The 22,050-nt window shown below is 43.6% G+C and overlaps 1 protein-coding gene across 4 annotated transcripts in view; it reads right to left on the minus strand.

Annotated features, from left to right (window-relative positions):
- Positions 1–21,670, minus strand: part of PTPN9 (protein tyrosine phosphatase non-receptor type 9) — a 65,134-nt gene extending 43,464 nt beyond the window's left edge. For all 4 annotated transcript variants that reach the window (XR_015869732.1, XR_015869733.1, XR_015869731.1 and 1 more), the window contains exons 1-6: positions 21,411–21,670; positions 14,325–14,468; positions 12,347–12,436; positions 12,079–12,215; positions 6,484–6,589; positions 5,632–5,742 (exon numbers count right to left, since the gene is read on the minus strand). Coding sequence is in view for 1 of the 4 variants with exons in the window: in XM_088446192.1 (XP_088302318.1) it covers positions 5,632–5,742; positions 6,484–6,589; positions 12,079–12,215; positions 12,347–12,436; positions 14,325–14,468; positions 21,411–21,443 (621 nt within the window). In the remaining 3 variants the exon portion in view is untranslated. The remainder of the gene's footprint in view (positions 1–5,631; positions 5,743–6,483; positions 6,590–12,078; positions 12,216–12,346; positions 12,437–14,324; positions 14,469–21,410) is intronic.
- Between the last annotated feature and the right edge of the window lie 380 nt (positions 21,671–22,050).

Below are 22,050 nucleotides of genomic sequence, written 5' to 3' on the forward strand. Positions count from 1 at the left end.
TTGGCCTGAAGAAGAGTTGCTGGGGACGCCTGGACACCTGTAATTTATGCCTTTAAGTCTAATATTTATAGTAGACCATAACATCTGGTAGGAGTCCATCTTTATTACTGCTGCTTTATTGTATTTTTGCACATGGTTTTAAAATGTTTACTTTGGAATAAAAAACTTTAATACACTATTAGAGGCTTCCTTTGCCTTTTCATTTTGTCTGAGGGAAGTGTTGTTTCTCTCTACATTCACTACAGAAGTTGAGGAGGAATTATTGGAGGAGGATCCAAAGTGGGTCGATATCCCTCTCCGGATACGGCATTAATAGTCAACCTAACCAGTAGACACAACGTCGGGTAGGAGTGCAGCTTTATATACACTTTGAACATATTAATCTATTAAGACGGTGTTGCACTATTGTATTGTTTTCTTCTTTTATATGTATTGAAAGAAAAAGTTGAAGATTTCTCTATCCATTTCTACGGACCTGAATAACAGCAATTTTTGAAGGAAAGTGATTAAGCTAGCACTCAGTTGTCACCTATTGTGTATTAATATCTTTACAGATGTGATCCGTCTTAGTACAGTTTGTTTGACACATCATAGAGGACCAAAAAATCATCAGTTTTCCTAAACTATTTTGTCCTTTTGACATAAATCTTCAATAACCTAACAATATCCAATAAAAGAAGAGATCCTTTTTCCCTTCATAGATGTATTCTGACCTAGTACAATAACCACAATATGTTACTTAAAATACAATTTCGAAAGCACCTTAGATTGAAAAGGTGGTTTCATCTGCAGAACAGCCCAACTCTCATGAAAGATCAGATAGGGAGATTTACAAGACAGAGCCTCCATCTTTGACAGCATTTTGCTATGGAAATGGCCAGGAGTAAAAATGTTTTCCAAGACTACTGTCTTTGCCTTCGCTTGCTCTTCCAGGAAGTGTGCCATCATCTTCCGGAAGAAAACATAAATCTGAACAACTAAAGAACTTTGTTCTGCCTAGTGCATGATTTTGCTAGTTTCCTTCAATTGGGTACAAAAGAAAAACTTAATTTTAATGGTTTCCTTCAATACAAGGAAGCTTTTTGTACCTCTTCAACAGTTGATGTACAGTATGCCAATATGTAGTTTTGTCAAATTGTATCTGTATGGATTTTAATACAAAATGAATGCATTTAGTACCACACTTACTGTATTTTGAGATCATTATCGGAAGCTTATCTTCCACCAGAAAAAAACAGACCCTGAAACTGGCAGTAAAGGAGAACAGCCCCCCAGCCTGGCATTTGTCATCACAGTTGTTCAATTCCAAATGGCAAAGGGACAGTCTCTTAGTCTGTTGTCTCTGAGATAAGTGACCAACATCTGACAGACCAATGTATTGTCTAGTTAAGTGAACATACAACGTGTCCCATATGAGAGGAGTTCATTTTGAAATGTCCTTGCATGAATCTATGCAATCTGCACCACTTCAAATGATGAAACCATCTGCCCTAGGAAAGAAAAAAACTGCATTCATCTGAGAGCCAATAGACACATTACTAAAGAGGCTATTATGACCTTGGGATAATCAACCTCTGCTGTTGAATATCCAAGAGCAGACTCAAAGACACCAGCCTCCAAGAAGGAACTGGATTTGATTTCTGGAAATTGATAATCCAACTATCAGACTCTATAGTCTGCGCTGTCTATTTTCAGTGCACCCAAAACGAAGTTGGAGACTCTACCTTGATCAAGAGTTCAACCAGATAGAGGATAATCATCAACCCCAGGACCACGGGAGGCAGTCATAGTTTTGTGAACATCTGTGGAGTGGTCCTCAGACCAAAAGGCAGAGCTGTGGAGAGATCCTAAGACCAAAAGGCAGAGCTTAAAACTGAAAGTGGTGGGACTGGACCAAAAATCTGAGAAGTCACTGGTGACTTTTCCATATTGCACCATGCAAGTAAGCATCTTTGACATCCATCGAATCGTCATCCCATGCCTTGCCATCGATGACGGTTCTCACCTATTCCATCTGGGCTTAAGGAAGCCATTCTGGTCTCTAAACAAATATGGTTGAGTAACAATGTATAACCCTATGTTCTATTGGCACTTTAATAATCACATCCACAGTGAGTAATGTATGCATGTATGGCTTGTCACATGACCAGGCCATCAGTGAGACCAATAGTTAAACAATCAGAGTGGTGCTCTTAGAAGATTCATAATGTATTGCCAATCCATCATGCTCCCCACCCAGGAATCTGAAGTGGATTTGAACCACTGATCCTTGTATAGCAGCAGACATGTTCCCACTGCAGTCTCTACCTGGTGTGCAGAATACCTGTCTTGCAGACAGTTTACTTCTAGGCTGATCGCCTGCAAGCCTTCGAAGAGTGCTTTGACTACTCTTCAACCAGCTTCTTGTCTTAAGCCGAGGTTAAATGTTGTCTCAATAAGCACCAACCACTACATAAATCAAATAAGAATGGTCTTGAATTTATTTTATTTGTATTATTGCCAGAATTCCTCTGTGGAGGACAGGGAGCCGGGGGACAGGATGGCTAGAAGACAGCTAGATGAGTGACAGTTCTAGTGTCCTCAATAAAGGTCAAACCCAGGTGTTGGCTAGACCTAACCAGAGGCGCGGAGTCTAACCAACTCAGTGGTCACCACCAGTGACCCCTTCTTTTGGGATTTGGGTTTCGCCACACCGAGTGAGCAGGTCGCGGCCCTCTGGTTAGGTACCTGGGAGTGACGAGGAGACTAGGAAATGACACTGATACAATGAGTGGAATGATGCACTAGTATGCACTATATAACGTTGCAGGATTCAGAGGCAGGATTCAGATTCAGGATACACCAGGAAGTGACACAGGAGGTCAGACACAGACTAGTTGGGAGTGACGTGGAATAATGCAAGGTCAGAAACTGGATGCTTTGGGTAACCTCAGAAGATCTGACCGCAGGGTAGTGTAAAGAAATACTGTAGATCCAGGCACGGAATACAAGCAACTGTGCAGGGAACTCAGATGCGGGTTAGTGAACTTAATACACTGTAGATCATACTTGCCGATAATCAGCTCCAGCCTTCCGGGAGGGAGCTGATTGTCGGCTATTAGCGGGGGGGCGGGGCCGGCCATTGGGGGTGGAGCAGGGGGCGGGCGGCCATTTTGTGTCATACTGGGGGTGGAGCCGGGAGCGTGGTCGCACGATCGCGTCATCGTGACTCCGCCCCCTCTTCACAATGCCGTGATTTTCGGCATTGTGAAGCAGGAGGCGGGGCCACGATGACGCGATTCTGCGCGAATTGCATCACCGGGCCCCCCGCTGCGGGGATTTCTGTGTTTTTCAGGGAGGGAGGTGGGGAGGTTCGGACACTTCCGGGAGGCTTGCCTGCCTTTCCGGGGGGCCGGGAGCGGAACCCGAAAATCGGGAGGCTCCCGGCCAAATCGGGAGGGTAGGCAAGCCTGCTGTAGATTCAATCATGAGGATAATGGAAGGTGCTTCACGAATCCAGATGCAGGGAAAGCTACTGAAACTAGTGCTTGGGAATGGTACAGGAGGAGACACAAGAAACTGGTAAATGAGCCAGAGCTGGGTAAACACAAGAGGATTAACTGAAGCGAAACTTGAGGTAAAACGAAAGTAAGTCACTAGGAATCCAGACGCGGATATGCTCAGGATGGCACAGGTGATGGAGAGCCAGATGCAGACTAGCTTTGGGATACGCTATGAAAAGTAACCTAGAGCCTGGAACAAATACTGGCATCATAGTCACTGGAAAAGTGAAGTTGAACAGCAACTTTCTGTTCCTGGCGTCAGACTAAATACCCTTAGGTAGTTGGTCACTGGATCAGAAGATCAGCTGAGTGACCGCAGGACTACCATTGGGAGAGACTAGTCAGGTGTTATGGACCAAACTGGCTCCGCCAATGCCCGCCACCACAGGAATCAGGACGCACGCACGGAAGCCCTAACAGACCCCGGGGAGAATACTCAGCTACCACTCACCTCCACTCCCGGCGACTGAACACCTAAGCCCAAGGACGCCGACGCGTAGGTAAGTAGTGGCTGATCCCAGGCTGCATCTAGACAATTATCCTCTAATGTTGCTGCATTTGGAATAGCAACAGTCATGGCCTTAGACATTGGCACGCGCTATAAGGACATCCATCAAAGGCATAAATTCAAATATATTCATATTCTGGTTAGGATAAATAGTCTGCAATTTGCTTATAATATGAAACTTACAGGTTTAGTCAATGCATATGTTGCAATTCTTCTAATTCCTGAGAAAGAAGGAAAGCAAATGCTTCTTACTCTTAGACTGCGTATTTCCAGACTGTTGATTCCTCACTGTCCTGGATGTATAGTATCTAGCAAACCACACACCAAGCACTAGGCCCCAGGTGCAGCCTGTACTAACAGTAGCATTGAGTAGAGAGCAACGCAGCAGAATCATTCCACAGTACAGTTATTCAACGGACGCCTGGTTGTTTAGGTTTAGATCTGATGACTGAGAAGACCATGACATATGGAGATTAGTGTCATGCTTATCAAACTACTGAGTTTCCACAAGTACTCTGTAGATGGAGAACACCCCTTCCGTCAGGAAAGGAATGCTGTGAAGATGCTCACTCTGTACCATTAAGATGCTTTTAGCATTGGCTTTGACTTCTAATGGCATACAATCACCCAAATCATGCATGGAAAATGGACCCCACAACAGTAAAGGAACAACCAGATCCCTTTACGTTGGCAACAAGCACTCAAGGAATAGATCTTTATGCTGTTGCTACACGTGCACTTATCGATTTGTAAGAACATGGTGAAGGATGGTTTATTTGACCATGTCACCTTCTTCCATTGCTCAGTCGTCCATTGTCTGTGCTTTTTGCATTACAGAACTTACAAATGTACATTGACAAGTGTGATAAGATGTTTATGCACTACATCCTGAATGAGTCAAAAGTGCCCCAACAATCACTGATCTCTCAAAATCACTGAGGTCTCAGCTAATAGCCATACTAGCCTTCATTCTTGGCAGCCAGGACTGTGCAGCATTTTTATATGTCACCCTGACCATGGTGAGAGGTCACTTGCTTACTTAGCACAAGTCACACCTGTGTGGAAGCCCTTGCAGTCAGTATGCTTAGTGTCCCTCATTTACATAGGTATTTCAATTTTTAGTGATTAGTTCAAGGTTGGGGTTTCTAAGCCTGGTCTCTCCCAACACTCTATCCTCTTATGATTACGGAAGAAGTAGTTTCCATTAAATTTCACAACATTTAAGTTTCCCACATTACTGAAGTCGGCAGGGCCGATGCAAGGTCTCCCGGGACCCTAGGCAAAGCTTCAGCCTAATGATATTGCTAAATATCATTAGGCTGTTCCCCAAATGTTTTTGTGCTAGGCGGCCTCACTGGTGTCCTCCAGATGCTGGCGACCTAGGCTGCTGCCCAATAGTAACACCGGCTCTGCAAATTGAGTCCGATTAATTGTGCAAAATTTAAGAAATATGCCTATACTCTTGGGAGCTGTCTCGTGAGTAGAGTCAGCCTTGGTACATATATCAATGACACCTAGAAGTACATGCCAGATATCTCACATGGCAGATCAGTTAGGTTACAACAAATACAATGCACTTACCCTCTCTCTCAACTTCTCTTTCAGTAGTAAACTGATGATAGAATAGGGAACTCTGAACCAGACAGGAGGCGAAACGATGAGGACTTTCTTTAAACGGGCAGGAAATGCTCCCTATTATAAAACACAGATATTGCTCACATACAGATAACAGGGGAACATTTTTCTTTTCTGGGGGCATTAGTATTTATTAATACTACGTTAGATTGAATAGGAGCTTGCCAGTATTCGGCAGACCACTCATTGCAGGAGAGAATAAAACATGCAAGGTGCAACTGCAACTGGGGTTGGAAGGGATTGCAAACATGCTTTTTCTGTCAAGGAATTCAAATGTCTTTTGTACGGGGTAATATGGACAATGAGATTTGTACAGTCAGGTGAAGTAAGGCCTGAATTACTGTAAGACTTTTTTTAAAATCAGAAAATTGGAACACCCATAAAACAAAAAGTTTTCTGGATAAAAATAACACCCCACAATCTAGGGAGAATTTATGTCCACTATTCCTAATATTTTACACGCACCAGGGGGTATATTTACTAAAGTGCGGCTTTTTAGAAGTGGAGATGTTGCTCATAGCAACCAATCAGAATCTACTTAACATTTATATAGCACCTTCTAGAGTATAATAGCTAGAATCTGATTGATTGCTATGAGTACATCTCCACTTCTAAAACCTGTACTTTAGTAAATATACCCCTGGTAATAATAAAAAAAAAATATTTTTTTAATTATAGATCAACAGGGACAAAGACCATGTATGTCCTAGGAAAACTGGGACACACAGGAGCCCTAATTTGGTGTTTGATTAATGGCATATTCAGCAGGGCAAATGGATGAATGGAGAATACACTCACCCTCAGCAGGCTCAAGATCTTCTTGCTTAATTCCAGCTCAAAGTTGCTGTACTGACTGCCCCCCATATCATAGATAAACACCAGGCCATTTCTCTGTGTGTCGACACTGCAGCGAGAGTGCACTATGCTAGTCTAGAACTGAACACATACTGCTTGCTTGGATATTGAAAAACTCACATCCCCAAGTTCCAAGAGCAAACTTGTGCACTGTAAGCTGGTATGGGAGTCCATTCAATTATCAACATTAATACATAGAGGTAACAATCAAAATAAAGGAAACCCTTGTCTAAAATACAATGATGATTGTCATTATGCTTTTAACATCCAATCATGCTTAGAGATCTGTAAATACAGTGTAGTTCAGTTGTCTAATATTTTGTCTACCATGACTAAGGTAAAGGGTCATTGTTTGGAAAAAACTGCGGTAATAAGCTCTCTTAAGTTGCTGGTGTTTCAGAAGGAACAGTGGCCAAGCTGGAGGTAGCAGGGAAGACTGATGCAAAGATATGGATATATAGGCTGTGGACAAATTAGATTTTTGTAGTGGCACTTGAGACCGTGTTATCTATTGCCATCCACAAAACCGGCTAATAAACTATATACAGTATTCACACCAATCCAATATAGTTAGACATTTATGCTAAGTCACACTGAAGCTAGGGGGTTGTTGTGGCCACTGGTTTAGAGTTTCCTTTATTTTGGTAGTTACATGACAGCCCATTCTCCAGCCTCAGTAACCATATTTTATACCATGCATCATGTCATAAGCAAACAGCTAGGGGAGCAGCACCTTGCATACATGTTCATGTGGACATAAATACAAAAATAAATTCCATTATAAAAACAGAAATTTTATTTATTTTTAAAATGGATCCCCTTTTTCTTCCTACAGAAGAGTGGGCTTCCTAGTGATTCTGTAGCATGGCACCATTGATCTATGCATTATCCAGGCAGAGAATCTTGGAGACGCTCTCCTAAACCATGGCTACAAGGAAGAAGCTAAAGGGCAGTAAGGTAATAGTTACACATACTGTAAGTCATCACAATTGTAAGCCAGGCAAAAAAAGGTGTATTTTCCGCACATGTGTAGAGTAGTACGCATCTTGAGATGCATACACCTAAGCATGAGCAGTATATGCACCTGGTTTGTTACTAATCACCATAGTCGGTGTGCTTGCACCTGCCCTATGCAAAATATATACCTCCTCACAGGCCTAAATATGTGCTGATCTGAATAGGCTGCATTTGCATCTATACAGCACTACATATACATGCAGGAGTTTGAGATGTCATGCTCATTAAAGGTGATTTCACATTGGTGCTTTATATATAATGCTTTTAAGCCAATCTTAGTAGCATTTGAATCTCTGCTTAAGAAACCTATATGGTGTCATATGACCAGTTTTTGCTATAGAACAGCCTTTAACAATGCTGCATATAGCCATTTAACTCACTAGGTCAAGCACTTCAGCCTGTTTTTCTCCTAAACCTGCAACACAAGTCATTAGTGCTGCTCAAAAATGGCACAGATATGGTGCATTTAGTAGGGATGTGCAGGCTCGGATTAGTTCTGATTTTTCCCGGCAAAAATCGGGTCTCAGAAAGAGGCAAAACATCATCATTCCTGGACAAAAGTCCATGAGAGATGTTTGTCCATGAAAGATGATGTTTTGCCTCTTTCTGAGATCCGATTTTGGCGGGAAAAATCCGAACTAATCCGAGCCTGCACATCCCTACTAAATACGTCATAAATGTGCCATTTTTTGAGCAGCACTAATGACTTGTGTGGCAGGTTTAGGAGAAAAACAGGCTGAAGTGCTTGACCTAGTGGCTTAAATGGCTGTATGCAAAATCCGAACTTGGTGGGAAAATCCGAACTAATCCGAGCCTACACATCCCTAGTATTTAGGCGTTTTCATACTAGCAAGAAAAATGTCGGGAAACACTGCAGCACTTTCCCTGTATGTTTCTGAGACTCCAGCCTAAGGGTGGAGTGATAAGGCAGCACTATGTTTTTCTAACTTTTATAATCGCTGAATGATTCCCATCCATGGTAACTAATAGGGTAATGTAACGTCACTGTCATTCAAAAGCATTTTAGCGCTACAAAATTCTACATGCAGAGTCTTACAAGCTGAAGCTGTGTCCCACAATACAATATGCTCATTTGAAAGCTGCACATTTCTAGCTGTAAAAGCAAAAAGTGTTAGATCACTACCCTTTAACACCACATTTACGATGGGAAGGCGACACCACTGCTATAACTAGTCAATGCTGTAGTGGTAGCATTCCATGTAAACTCACAAATTATTTTAATTATTCAGTATGAGCACACTATGTGAATGGGATGGTAAATGCATTGACTGCATCTGAAAATTATTTTACCTTAAAGAAAACCTCCTATTTGACATTGGCATTTATCATAATTTATATATTACTGAGCTACCTAATAAAACTGAAGGGTTCACAGTTAACTACGTAAATCCATTTGTCATGCTCACTCTCCTACCTTTGCAAAATGTTATTGTTAGGGTGTAGGCGTTACCCTAACTAAACGGGCACTTAGTGACTCATCACAGTCTTGCTCTGCACAAATGCACATGGGCAGGGATGTTACAGAAGCTCAAAGTACTGTAACCTCAGCCTTTTAAACTAAATCATACCCCATTAAAATACTTCCCTAAATATGTGGAAGGCTTTAGCTGTCTGTAATGAATTGTGAAGGTACAGTTATACTTTATTTTTTAACAGAGCTGCAACAGAATATAAAGTTAACCCTGAGCTATGTATTTAACTTTTATGGTTTATATTTAAAAACTCAGGGGCCTATTCATCATCGAAGGCCGTATGTCCTCCGATGATGAAGTATCCAACTCGCAGCGGGGGACAGATTACACCGAAGCAATTCATCATTGCTCTGGTGAGGGGACAACTGCTCCGAAAAGAAGCTGTCTCCTCGGTTAGTATTGCAGCTAGAGATGTAGCTGCGTTACTTACCTCCTCAACCTGGCTCCGCATGCGTGACCCGAGATCACGTATGCACACAGCCGCCAGGGAGGTATCATGTTTCCCCCGAAAATAAGCCCTACCCCTTCTTTTGAAACCCGGTCCAAAATAAGCCCTACCCCGAAAATAAGCCCTACCTAAATCCCCATTTTGTCCGGTCATACACTAAAATGCCCCCAGCTCCGCCCCCGTATGAAATGGATGCTGCCAGGGGGGAAAGGAGGCCCGGCTGCTGCTGCTGCTGCTACCTCCCGCCGACCCGGTCCCTTACTAAATGATAGAGCTGGAGGAGGCTGCCCAGCCTGCTCGGGCCGCTCCTCCACAGTGAGATCTGGTAGCCAGACTCCAAAACAAGCTTGAAAGCTTGTTTTGTAGTCAGCGCGCGTGACATCATGACATCACGGCGCGACTCTGGAGAGCGAGGTCGACGTCGGAGGACCTGCGGATCAAGAGCTGTGGACCGTGGAGGAAGGTAAAGGTAAGTGGGGAAATGGCGAGCTTTCAGACTGCATTCAACAGGGAGGGGGAGATTTAAAAAAAAAATGTTAATTAAAACAAGCCCTACCCCGAAAATAAGCCCTACGGGGTTTTTTCGACAAAAAAAAAAAAATAAGACAGTGTCTTATTATCGAGGGAAATACGGTAGTGAGGAGGTGGCGGAGGGATCTGCAATCATCCTTTTACGCAGCCCGGAACTCCTTCCCATAGGAAGGAGCAGGGCTAAGAGAGCAAGCGCCATCTGAAGATGTCGCTTGTTCTCAGCAGCAAACTCCAAAAACTTTGTTTTCGGAGTTTGCTTAATACCAAGGGGGTCCTATCGGACCCCTGATGATGAATGGCCCAGTAACTTAAATATGCGGAAACTAGCATTTCCACATGGTCACCGGGCCATTTATCGTTTGATAAATAGGCCCCATAATGTTTATTGATCTATAAAATCTCACAACAAAGAGCGTAGAGAGCCGACCTGGGGTAAGTGGGCATGACCTAGAGGGGGGGGGGGGGTGATGCGAGGCTGCACGCTGGGGGAGGGTGTCAGACCTGGGCCCCTCCAACAATCCTGGGCCCTTAGGGCCTGATTCAGAGCCGGACGCTCTGACCAGAGCGCTCGCTCTGAATCAGGGCCCTCCGTCGTGCGCATGCGCAGTGGGGAACATCGACCCACTTGCGAGCGTACTGCCGCTCGCGAGTGGGTCTGAATGACCCCCTTAGTCCACGCGCCCCCTCCTCCTCTTCGTGTCCCTGCTGACAACAGCCTGCATGAGTGCACCCGCGGAACAACAATTTAATTTAAACAAATACAACCCTAGGGTCTGTAACGGACATATAGGGAGGTCTTGTAGAGCAGCAGAGAGGGATTTCTAAAGTCAAGAAGATTGCTAATTGATATTCTAACAAAAGGCCCACTATGGCTTAAATCTAGGAATAAATAATGAATCACTGTTCTGTATCTGGGCCTATACTGGTTTCCTGATCTCTACCCAGGCAGTATTACAGTATATTCATCTGCCATTTTGCACAATATAACTGGTATATATTAATCAATGTTTACCAGCTTGGCTCTTATATTATAGTTCTAGATCTGAGCATTTTGTGTAGCATAACGAGCCATATAGATATTGTTCTAGTCACTTCTAGAAATGCTAACCCTTTTTGTTTACTGTATATTTTCTAGACGTTCTAGCAGCCTACAACAGCTCTGGACGACTGACATTTCCATTAAACATATAGCAAACCAAAGAAATCTTTACTCATATGACTTCAGCTGAGGTTAAAAGATCTGGGTTAAAAAATTACTTTTACTATCACTAATCCTAAAATGCATGATGTGGGGCAGTTTCTCATCAGCACACCAGATTTCCTGTCAGTAGAACCATTCCTGCAATGGTTTTAATGACCGATAACCTGGCTCAATTACATAGCGGCAGATGGATTACCAGGTTACATGTAATACAAATGTGTTATTTCCAAGACCATCGGAAAGCTAAACACAGCACAGACGCCCAAAATATATATTTGAGAATGCAGCCTATAGGTTCTACAGGACTTAATTAGGGATGTGCAGGCTCGGATTAGTTCGGACTTTCACGCCAAATTCGGATTTTTTTCCCACCAATAATCGAGTCTCAGAAAGAGGCAAAACGTCATCTTTCATGGACTGTTGTCCAGGAATGATGATGTTTGTCCATAAAATATGCTGTTTTGCCTTTTACTGAGACCTGATTTTTGGCGGGAAAAATCAGAATTTGTTGGGAAAATCCGAACTAATCCGAGCTTGCACATCCCTAGACTTAATATATCAAATTGATCTGTCACTTGTTCCCAGTAATCTGATAGGCTACATTTCCATGCATATCAGCTAAGCCAGCATAATGCTGCTTACAATGTATACATAAAATTATTTTTAACTCATGTCAGGAGATAGAAATGTTAACATTTAGAATTGTCAATGCCATATTGTGTGTTTTCCTATTAGATTTTTTTTGTATTTAGGCCTTTGGTCCGTTAATCCATCTATGCAGGTGACTACTTGCTATTACAGAATACCCACTGTACAATCTGGTCCCTATACTGGACTTGTGCCCTCACCTTTCCACAGCGCGATCCAAGAGGTAGAAGAGGGCCTGGAGCACAGTGTGCTGCACTTCTCTGCTGTTCTTCCTTGCTGGGTGGTGAAGTTTGGCAGTAAAAATGGCAATGGAGGCTCCAGTTGGGGCTCGTACACTCTGGGGAAAGATGGAATTTCGATATACTGTATACTTATGTATATATAGTATAAATATCAGGTGACAGATATGACACAATCAATGTTGTGCCCCTAGTCTAGCATGCTATTATACCAATAACTAGCTCTTACCAGCACAGTAAACTTCCCACTCAGCAGCTCAGACAGCAATGGCTCCTGCAGTGGATTCAGCCGGACAATCCCTTCTCTCTGGCGCGTCTCCTAGCAGACAGACATATACAGTACTTGCCAAAAACATAATCCACAAGTGATAAATGAATACTTACAGGAAACGGATATTGCTATACAGTACGGAGTATATCTTATTCAGCCATGAACTGTAGTTATATACAGAAAATAATAAAGTGTAATACTCTTACAACATGGTAAAATGCATGCAGGTGTTTTATCATTTTAAAGTGTCTCTCTTATAGAGGAGGTAGCCACTTTGTGGGCTGAACCATATTTGCCTATTTTTGAAAAAGCATTTCAGGGAGATTGTGAGAGCAGCACCTATGAGTGCAATTTACAGTTGCCTTGTACTGCTACATCTGAGAGGGATTCAGTATGATTTACCGCCGGCCGCCTGGCATCCCGGCAGCACTGAAAATCCAGATCGTTGAAAGCTAAGTACTCACTAACCTATTCTACCCCCTAACCCTCCCTTAGGGGTGCCTAACCCTAACCCCCCCTTCCACACCGCCTAAACCGAAGTCCCCCGGGAATCAGTATGAATCGGGTCGATTCCCGGCAGTGCCTTGCCGACAGATACAGAGTTCCCGGCAGCGGAAGCCTAAACCTAAGTCCCCCAGAGGGGTGCCTAACCCTAACCCTCCCTCCCCCTAGCCTAACCCTGCCGTGGGGGTGCCTAACCCTAAGTCCCCCCCGGGTGCCCTAAACCTAACCCTCCCCCCCGCAGCTGTCCGTTCGCGGCGCCCGGCGATTGTATACCGTCCCCCCGGGGGGGGGGGTTGGGGGGTGCCTAACCTCCCCCCGGGGGTGCCTAACCCTAACCCCCCCTTCCCCTAGCCTTAACCTTACCCCCCCCGGGGAGTTGCTAACCCTAAGTCCCCCCTGGGAACCCTAAACCCCACCTCCCCCCGGCGGCTGTCCGCGCCTGTCGCCCGGCTTACCTTCGATCTGTAAGCCGGGTGTCGGGCTCGGGCATAGGGAAAATGACAGGCGTCGGGATTTCGGCTCCTGTCATTTAACCCTTGCCGGGATTATACAGTCGGGAAGATTATACAGTCCCGACTGTTTCCCATCTGAGAGGCATGCCATAAAATTGACTTACATCCAAAGGTAAATGAGCCCCAAAGCAGTTAGTAAGATCTGCTTGTTGATGAAAACACACTGATACTTCTCAGAAAACACATGTAGCCATAGGGATCATTGTGCCTTATAACCAATGCAGGGAAATTATACTAATAATTCCATTTGAATGTATAGATCTTTGTTTTGTTTTATTTTATTTTTTAATATAACAGCTTCATAATGGGGGTAAGATGCAGTTAGGGAGATTAGTGGGTTCTTCAGGGAGATTGCTGCTATTTCAGGGAGTCTCCCTGATAATGGGGGAGAGTTGGCAAGTATGGGCTGAACCAATATTCACGAGATTCAGATAATTTACCAGGAAATTCTAATACCACTGATGCCAATAGTTCCTACGGGATGGGCAATTACTATTGGTTTTGGAAACAAAATAGCAATGTTCTCTGTGTATTGGCTTTTTAAGGATTATATATATGCTGTCACTTCAGTACCCACACAGAATGCATGCAACTTCTGTACATGTATAACTAACAATTTCAAACATCTATTAAGCTTTTCTTTTCTACTAAACATATTCTCAGTTAGCACTTTTGATAAAGTCTGTATTAAAAAATGCCATGCATACCTCTGCCAGGACACCATTAAAAGGAAAATATTGACTCAAAATATATGAACTCTTTATGAAATGCAATCTCTCATCCAACATACCACGTGTCAAGTCCTGATTAAGATGGATGAGTAGGTAAATACAAGATTGCTTGTTCAACACAATTCTTCTATAAATATGAAATACATGGAAATATAAGGCAGGCATTTGTATTTGCAATTCTTCCCTTACTCTGTATGAGTGGAACAGTTCAATTGCTCTCACAACATCAAATTTTCTTGCCATCAGAAATTTCACTGCCACGTTCCAGGGGAGAGGGGACACTGAGTGGAAGGAAGTCCAGGAATTCATCTCCTGCAGGAACCGCTGGGTAGCCTGAGCAGAGAAGCATGGGTAATTATCACAGGCTGGAAAGGCCAGGGAGCGGCACAGCACAGGGTACATGGGGGAGAGACAGGGAAGAGGATGCACAAATGCAGCATTGAAAATGGAGACAGAATAAGAAAAAAACAATACTATGGTGTACATAGGCTAACTTCTTAGCCTGCTCTCTCCAACCCTTCCAAGTAATGTTAGATTAGTGGGCAGGGCTAGGATTATGTGTAGACAGACAGAACCCTTTTATAAAGCACAGCTTTTATGCTAATCTGCATTTGTAAATCATATGTGAATGAGCCTGCAAATGGCAACAGAATGTGCAAAACAAAACAAATTATCCCATGAAAGATTGACAGGCTTGGATGTGCCTATAGGGAGAAAGAGAAGCATGAGACTTAAGGGGCCTATCCATTACCCGACTTTGCAAACAATCTGACCAAAACCAGGAGGTTTTGGTTGCATTGTTCACAAAGTCGGGTAATGGATAGTCGGCAAGGACCAGCGATGCGTGTGCCGCTGGGTCCATGCCGTCCCCGACTATCTACTGTCAACCTGACGACGCCCATCAACCTGACGACGCTCGGCACGTTCGGCATGTTTAGAGATAGGAGGTCGGGCTCCTGCACTGAATGACGTTCAGTGAATATCGTTCAGTGCGGGCACCGCACCTCGGCGACCTGAAGGTCTGAAAGCTAGACGTTCAGTTTTTCAGGTCACCTAATGGATAGTCCCCTTTAGGGGTATATTTACTAAAGTTTATAAAAAGGGGAGATGTTGCTCACAACAACCAAACCAATCAGATTATAACAATCATTTCTTTATTGCATGCTAGAAAATGATAGATGGAATCGGATTGGTTGCTATTGGCAACACCACTACTTGTCTGCCTTTGAAGCTCTAGTACATCCACCTATAAAACACCTTGCAAAATTGCGTTTCCCAAATCCATTGTTCGTCGTCCCCCCCCCCCCAATGTTTTTATGCGCTGGTTATTCCAAAGATATAAGTACAATAAATTGGCATATGTCAAGTTACACAGTTAATATGTACAGTCAAGTCCATAAATATTGGGACATTGACAGAATTTTCATATTTTGGCCTCTATTCACCACCACAATGGCTTTGAAATGAAACAAACAAGATGTGCTTTAACTGCAGACTTTCAGATTTAATTTGAGGATAATTACATCCAAATCAGGTGAACGGTGTAGGAATTACAACGGTTTCTATATGTGCCTCCCACTTTTTAAGGGGCCAAAAGTAATGGGACAAACTAAACAATCCTAAATCTAACTTTCACTTTTTAATACTTTGTTGAAAATCCTTTGCAGGCAATTACAGCCTGAAGTCTGGAACGCATAGACATCACCAGACGCTGGGTTTCATCCCTGGTGATGCTCTGCCAGGCCTCTACTGCAAATGTCTTCAGTTCCTGCTTGGTCTTGGAGCATTTTCCCTTCATCAAGTGAAATGCATGCTCAATCGGATTCAGGCCAGGGGATTGACTTGGCCATTGCATAACATTCCACTTTTTAGCCTTATAAAACTCTTTGGTTGCTTTTGCAGTATGCTTCGGGTCATTGTCCATCTGCACTGTGAAGCGCTGTCCAATGAGTTCTGAAGCATTTGACTGAATATGAGCATATAATATTGCCCGAAACACTTCAGAATTCATTCTACTGCTTTTGACAGCAGTCACATCATCAATAAATACAAGGGAACCAGTTCCATTGGCAGCCATACATGCCCACACCATGACACTACCACCACCATGCTTCACTGATGAGGTGGTATGTTTAGGATCATGAGCAGTTCCTTTCCTTCTCCATACTCTTCTCTTCCCATCACTCTGGTACAAGTTGATCTTTGTCTCATCTGTCCATAGGATGTTGTACCAGAACTGTAATGGCTTTTTTAGATGTTGTTTGGCAAACTCTAATCTGGTCTTCCTGTTTTTGTGGCTCACCAATGGTTTACATCTTGTGGTGAACCCTCTATATTCACTCTTGTGAAGTCTTCTCTTGATTGTTAACTTTGACACATATACACCTACCTCCTGGAGAGTGTTCTTGATTTGGCCAACTGTTGTGAAGGGGTTTTTCTTCACCAGGGAAATAATTCTTCTGTCATCCACCACAGTTGTTTTCCGTGGTCTTCTGGGTCTTTTGGTGTTGCTGAGCTCTCCGATGCGTTCTTTCTTTTTAAGAATGTTCCAAACAGTTGATTTGGCCACACCTAATGTTTTTGCTATCTCTCTGATGGGTTTGTTTTGATTTTTCAGCCTAATGATGTCTTGCTTCACTGATAGTGACAGCTCTTTGGATCTCATATTGAGAGTCGACAGCAACTGATTCCAAATGCAAATGTCATACCTAGAATCAAGTCCAGACCTTTTACCTGCTTAATTGATAATGAAATCACGAGGGAATAGCCCACACCTGTCCATGAAATCGCTTTTGAGGTGATAGTCCCATTACTTTTGGCGCCTTAAAAAGTGGGAGGCACATATAGAAACCATTGTAATTCCTACACCGCTCACCTGATTTGGATGTAATTACCCTCAAATTAAATCTGGAAGTCTGCAGGTAAAGCACATATTGTTTGTTTCATTTCAAAGCCATTGTGGTGGTGAATAGAGGCCAAAATATGAAAATTCTGTCAATGTCCCAATATTTATGCACCTGACTGTATATGCCTTGTATGGTGCTGCAGACACTTTGTGGTGCCCTAGAAAAATAATAATAGTAAAGGTGACTTAGGGGGAAATATAGGGCATAATCCTTTCATGTGGGAATTGGGTCCTGAAAGCCACAGCGAACTCGCACTTGCAATCCACTTCCAAATTCGCATTCATTTTTCAGAGAAAATTAAAAATGTAAGGGCGTGCTGGAAAAAGGGGGCATGTCCTTATGTCATGCCTCATTTTCATCAGTGTAGGGTACCACACCATAGTATCCCTTATACATGATTATGCCACACAATAGTAGTGCCCCTTATAACACACTAAGCCATGCAGTAGTAGTGCCCATTATACATTATGCCACACAGTAATGCCCCTTACATTATAGTAGGGGAGGGAGAGGCGAGGAGGGAAGGGAGTGGAGAGGAAGGGCGGGAGTGGAGAGGATGGGGGTTGCAGACACAGGGATGTAAAATATTCACCTTGTTGCTTTTCCCTCCTGAACTGTGCGTGCAGTGACAGTAGCATGTGCTGCCCGTGAGGAGAGAAGGTAAGTGGTGGGCAGGGACCCACATAGTGAGAGACTCTGCGCTGCCTCACCAAGGCAAAGGCAGCATGCCCACAGTGACCTAGTTCGAAGGGGGAGACCTTGGACACTGCTCCCTGTGTCTTCAATTAATGTATTCCTCCCACTCCGCACTAGGTAGCGCATGCACAGCTGGTATCATCAACGGTGGCAAACTCTCCTACAGTTGCTGCAGTCACTGTCAGCATACTACTTAACTGCAGGGGAAGGGAAAAGGAGGGGGCCAATTTGGGAGACAAGAAAATGCAGCTTATTGGTGCCTGGCTGGTTCTAGAGGAGGGACCAGCTGTCAAAACCCGACAGAGTTAGTAATAGTATAAAAAAAAAAATAGGTAAGCCAAGCAGTGGCTGGCAGGGGGTCCCCCAGGCCTTGCCAACACCTCACCCCCCTATCACCTGCTGCTGCCCCAAATCACCCCACCCCCTCAGACAGACACCACAAACACCCATCCCCCACCGCACCCACTCCGGCTTCCCCCCACACTAAAATTGATGGCAGCAGGCGCACCTCACCTCCCATCTTCTCGGCTCCTCTCTGTGGCTGTGCACACATGCGGGCAGCACAACACCTGCGTGGGGAGCAGGAGACGAGATGAGACAGAGCAGCACACGGCAGCTGCTTTAGTAGCTACTCCCCCGTTGTACCGCTGCTCAATTCAGGGACAATGCAAATCGATGTGCCGGTATGTCATACCATTGCACGCCGGCACACTTCGACCACTGTTTTAAGGTAAAAATGTTGGGACACAGGGCCTGATTCAGAGCCGAAACGCTATTTGCGCTCGCTTGTTCACAAAAAGGGGCCGGATATTTAAATTGAGCGCTCGCTCTTTGCGGTCTGTTGACGCCTCTATGTCTGAGCGAGCGAACGAAACATGCGCTCGCTATTTTGTAAAGACGCCCCCTGGCCGCTCGCATCCTACATCATCTCCGCTATTTATTAGATTAATCGAGTACATCGAAAGGCGTCTGAACTACTCGCAGTGCTTGTGGTAGGATTTTCCTACCGCAATCATGCGAACAGTTCAGGCTAAGAGACAACCAAGTGACATGGCCGATGACGCAGCTTTGTTAATTATGTACACCCTTAAAATGCCCGTTTTGACCGTTTGGCACGCCTGCGTTCGGATCACCACAACCCGTTTTCAAGCACCTTCCCGTTACCACCCTCAAACGCCTCATCCTGTCACTCAAATTAGCAGGCACTCGCTATTTTGCGAACACACTATTTCCGACCGCACTGACTGGTTGGCCCATACACATGCGCAGTTGTGCGAACATCGCTCGGAGCGAACGAGCGGCCGCTTACGAGCGGCTCTGAATCAGGCCCACAGTGCAGAACTTCTGGCACACCCCTCCCAATGAATAAACATGCACTTGGAGGAAGTCTCCCGGACCTGTCTCCACCCATGCAAAATCCCACCCTCCCTCCTCCATAGATGCTAACTTAGAGTGAAAGTGGGTGGTCCGATAATGTGATTTGCGCTGAATCGGGGAATCATAGCCCCACCCCCTACTTTACAATGCCAGTAATCTTGGCATTGTAAAGCATGGATGGGGTCTTGATGATGCAATCACACCACGCCGCCGCCATGCCCCCTGCTGCGCCCACCTGGCTTCTCTCTCTTGGAGGGGGCAGCCTAAAAGTCGGCAAGTCCAACTTGGAGGCGTTGAAATAGCATAATTTGTCCAATAACAAAATGTCAGTTTTCAGGTGGATTTCTCTAAATAATATGGGTTAAATAATGTGGGACAGGTATATGTAGAGGTGTATTGGTGACGGAGGGGTGAGAGGCAGAAGTGTTCATTCCAACTTTTTCCAAACTTGTTTGAAAGACTAAAAAAAAATTACAATATAGTTTATCTTTACCCCAAAATTCTGGAAGGACTTGTTAGCTGAAAAACACGTGCTATCATTTTTCAACCATTAATAAAAAGTGAAAAAAATCAACAATTTGACACCTTTTGAACACCTCCAGCACTTCCCTTTATGGCCCCTAACAACCTCCTATATGGTCCTGCTATCTCAGTTGTCGCTGTTTTTGGGTACAGGATGGATTCCCCACGTTTTCATGCTCTTCTTCTAGGTCGCATATGTAGAAAAGTCGTGCACCTTCGCCGCGACTACCGCAAATTTCCATTTCTAATTGGATCTCGCATTTCTCAGGTACACGCATTTCTGCGATGTATGTTAGTTTCATGAAACAAACTTGCATTCGTAAACTCGCTCCTACTAGGATTGAGCCCATAATGTCATCTTTGTAATAGTGCAGATTTTTTGGGGTGATTTTGCCTCAGCATTTAAACAGGATTGGTTTTGTCTTTTTAAAAATAAATTGTTCTTTCAATTCCTGAGCAAAATTAGACCCTAATACATTTCCTCCTTAGTTTACATGTCTGAGTCAGTAATTATTCTTCTTGTTCCCACAGACAAAAATCCTCTAACTATGAGCTGCTGGGGGGAGTCATGATTTGGGAAATACTGGGCTAAATAATATACACAAAATAGCTCGAGCAATGATTAGATCAGTGTATACGCTGATACAAAGTGTATACAGCACCATACACGGTAATCAAAGGCTATCAAATATACTGTATAGCAATCAAGCACTCCCTCCCCTGCAGCTTGTTACAGAGGAGGTGCTGATATGATCTGAGCAGGCATCGAGTGACTGAAAGCCTGGCATAAATTATCTACGAGTGGATTGGTGGATTCAAAGGTCAGTGAGTTCATAACAGATAATATAACTGTAGTCTCATATTTTGACCTGTATCAGATCCTATAGGACACTGTGTTATAGATGGTAGAGGGACTTCTGCTGTCAGACTGGGAAGATATATTTTTTCTGTAGGTGATCAGTTGGAATGAGAAAAAGGGGAATTGGGGTAGTCTTGGGAGAGAAGCGCATACAATACAGGTACAAACTTGTTATCAGGCTATCGAGGTCACCATTAAACAAAACAAAGTTTTTGTGATTCGACATACATGCAGCATACAGGGAACATATGAGCAAATGTCACGGTCTGTTTTCACCTATATGAGCTTTGCCGCTGTGCAGGTGGCATCATCACAACCCCAGCCCCACAGCACAAAGCCAGGATACGCATCATCGCGTCCTGCTGTCAGGGGCTGTTGTGAAGTGGGTGGGATCTGGGAGGGTGGTCTAACCTCCTGGGTGTCCAGAACTCCCCAAAATTGAGGAACCCCCTAGGCATTTTGGGAGACTACAGAAATATTCTTTGTAAAAGAGCAGTGATGGAAACAATGTCATTTTTGCTTAACGGTTCATATCCAAAAATTTGGGGGATTTGTGCTCGTTATGGATGAAGTTGACGAAGTCTGTGACTGTTATTTACTAACTGCAAATGTGCAGCAGACCATTGTAATCAGTCAGCAGCTGCATTAAATAATCTAGTACAATGCAAATTAGACAACGAAAGCAAATCACTGACTGCAGTTTTGAACAGTCTGCATTTTATTGTATGCAGCATCTTTGCTCAGGACAAAACATCAACTAATTTGTAAAATACAGATTTCTGCCTCATAAAACGTAAAGGCAGTTTGGATTATACTGTTAGGAGACTCTCTGAGAACATAGTTAATAGAATTAAAAACAACAGATTTCAAATGTTAAATGTACAGCATTATTTGGATATACAGTGCTGATATTACCTGTTCCTCTTCTTGCGTCAGAGCTTCCGCCATATTTACTTCTCTCACTTCACAGTTCCTACTACAGGCTGGGGATCCTGCAAGGCCTACTTTTTGATTAGGCCTTGCTAACAAACGTGAGTACAGATGGGAAAGCAGATGACTTGTGGGTAGGCTATGCTACACAAAAACTAAGTAAGAAAGGCTCATGCAGAAAATTTTATTTCAACGGGACATTTTCAGAACAGGGGTGGGGGAAAAGGAAGCAGTCATAAAAAAAGAACAGAAAAAAAAAAAAACGAGATCCAAAAGAAATCCTCAGGCACCCTCTAGTGGCAGTCATCAATCCTACAAGCTGAATAAAACCATATTTAACCTCCTCGTCACCTCCTTCTAATAGTAGAGTATCTAAATTAACAAAATATCTGACAAAAACTGGGAAATAATGGTTTCCCTCATATTTTACTTTACTCACTGGATTCTTACATTTAGGACCAAGCAAGAGATGATAAATGGATACTAGATTCATTCTATATCAAATTCTGCATACAGTTTATTGCAGACTTGAAGCTGCTGAGCCTTCTCTCATGCCCTATCCTAAAAAACATGTCAAACCTCCATAAATGACATTCTTGGAGGTTTGGCCACATTCCCCATATGC

Source organism: Taudactylus pleione, unplaced genomic scaffold, assembly GCF_031769625.1.
Source record: "Taudactylus pleione unplaced genomic scaffold, aTauple2 ptg000019l, whole genome shotgun sequence".
Taxonomy (NCBI): Eukaryota; Metazoa; Chordata; class Amphibia; order Anura; family Myobatrachidae; genus Taudactylus; species Taudactylus pleione.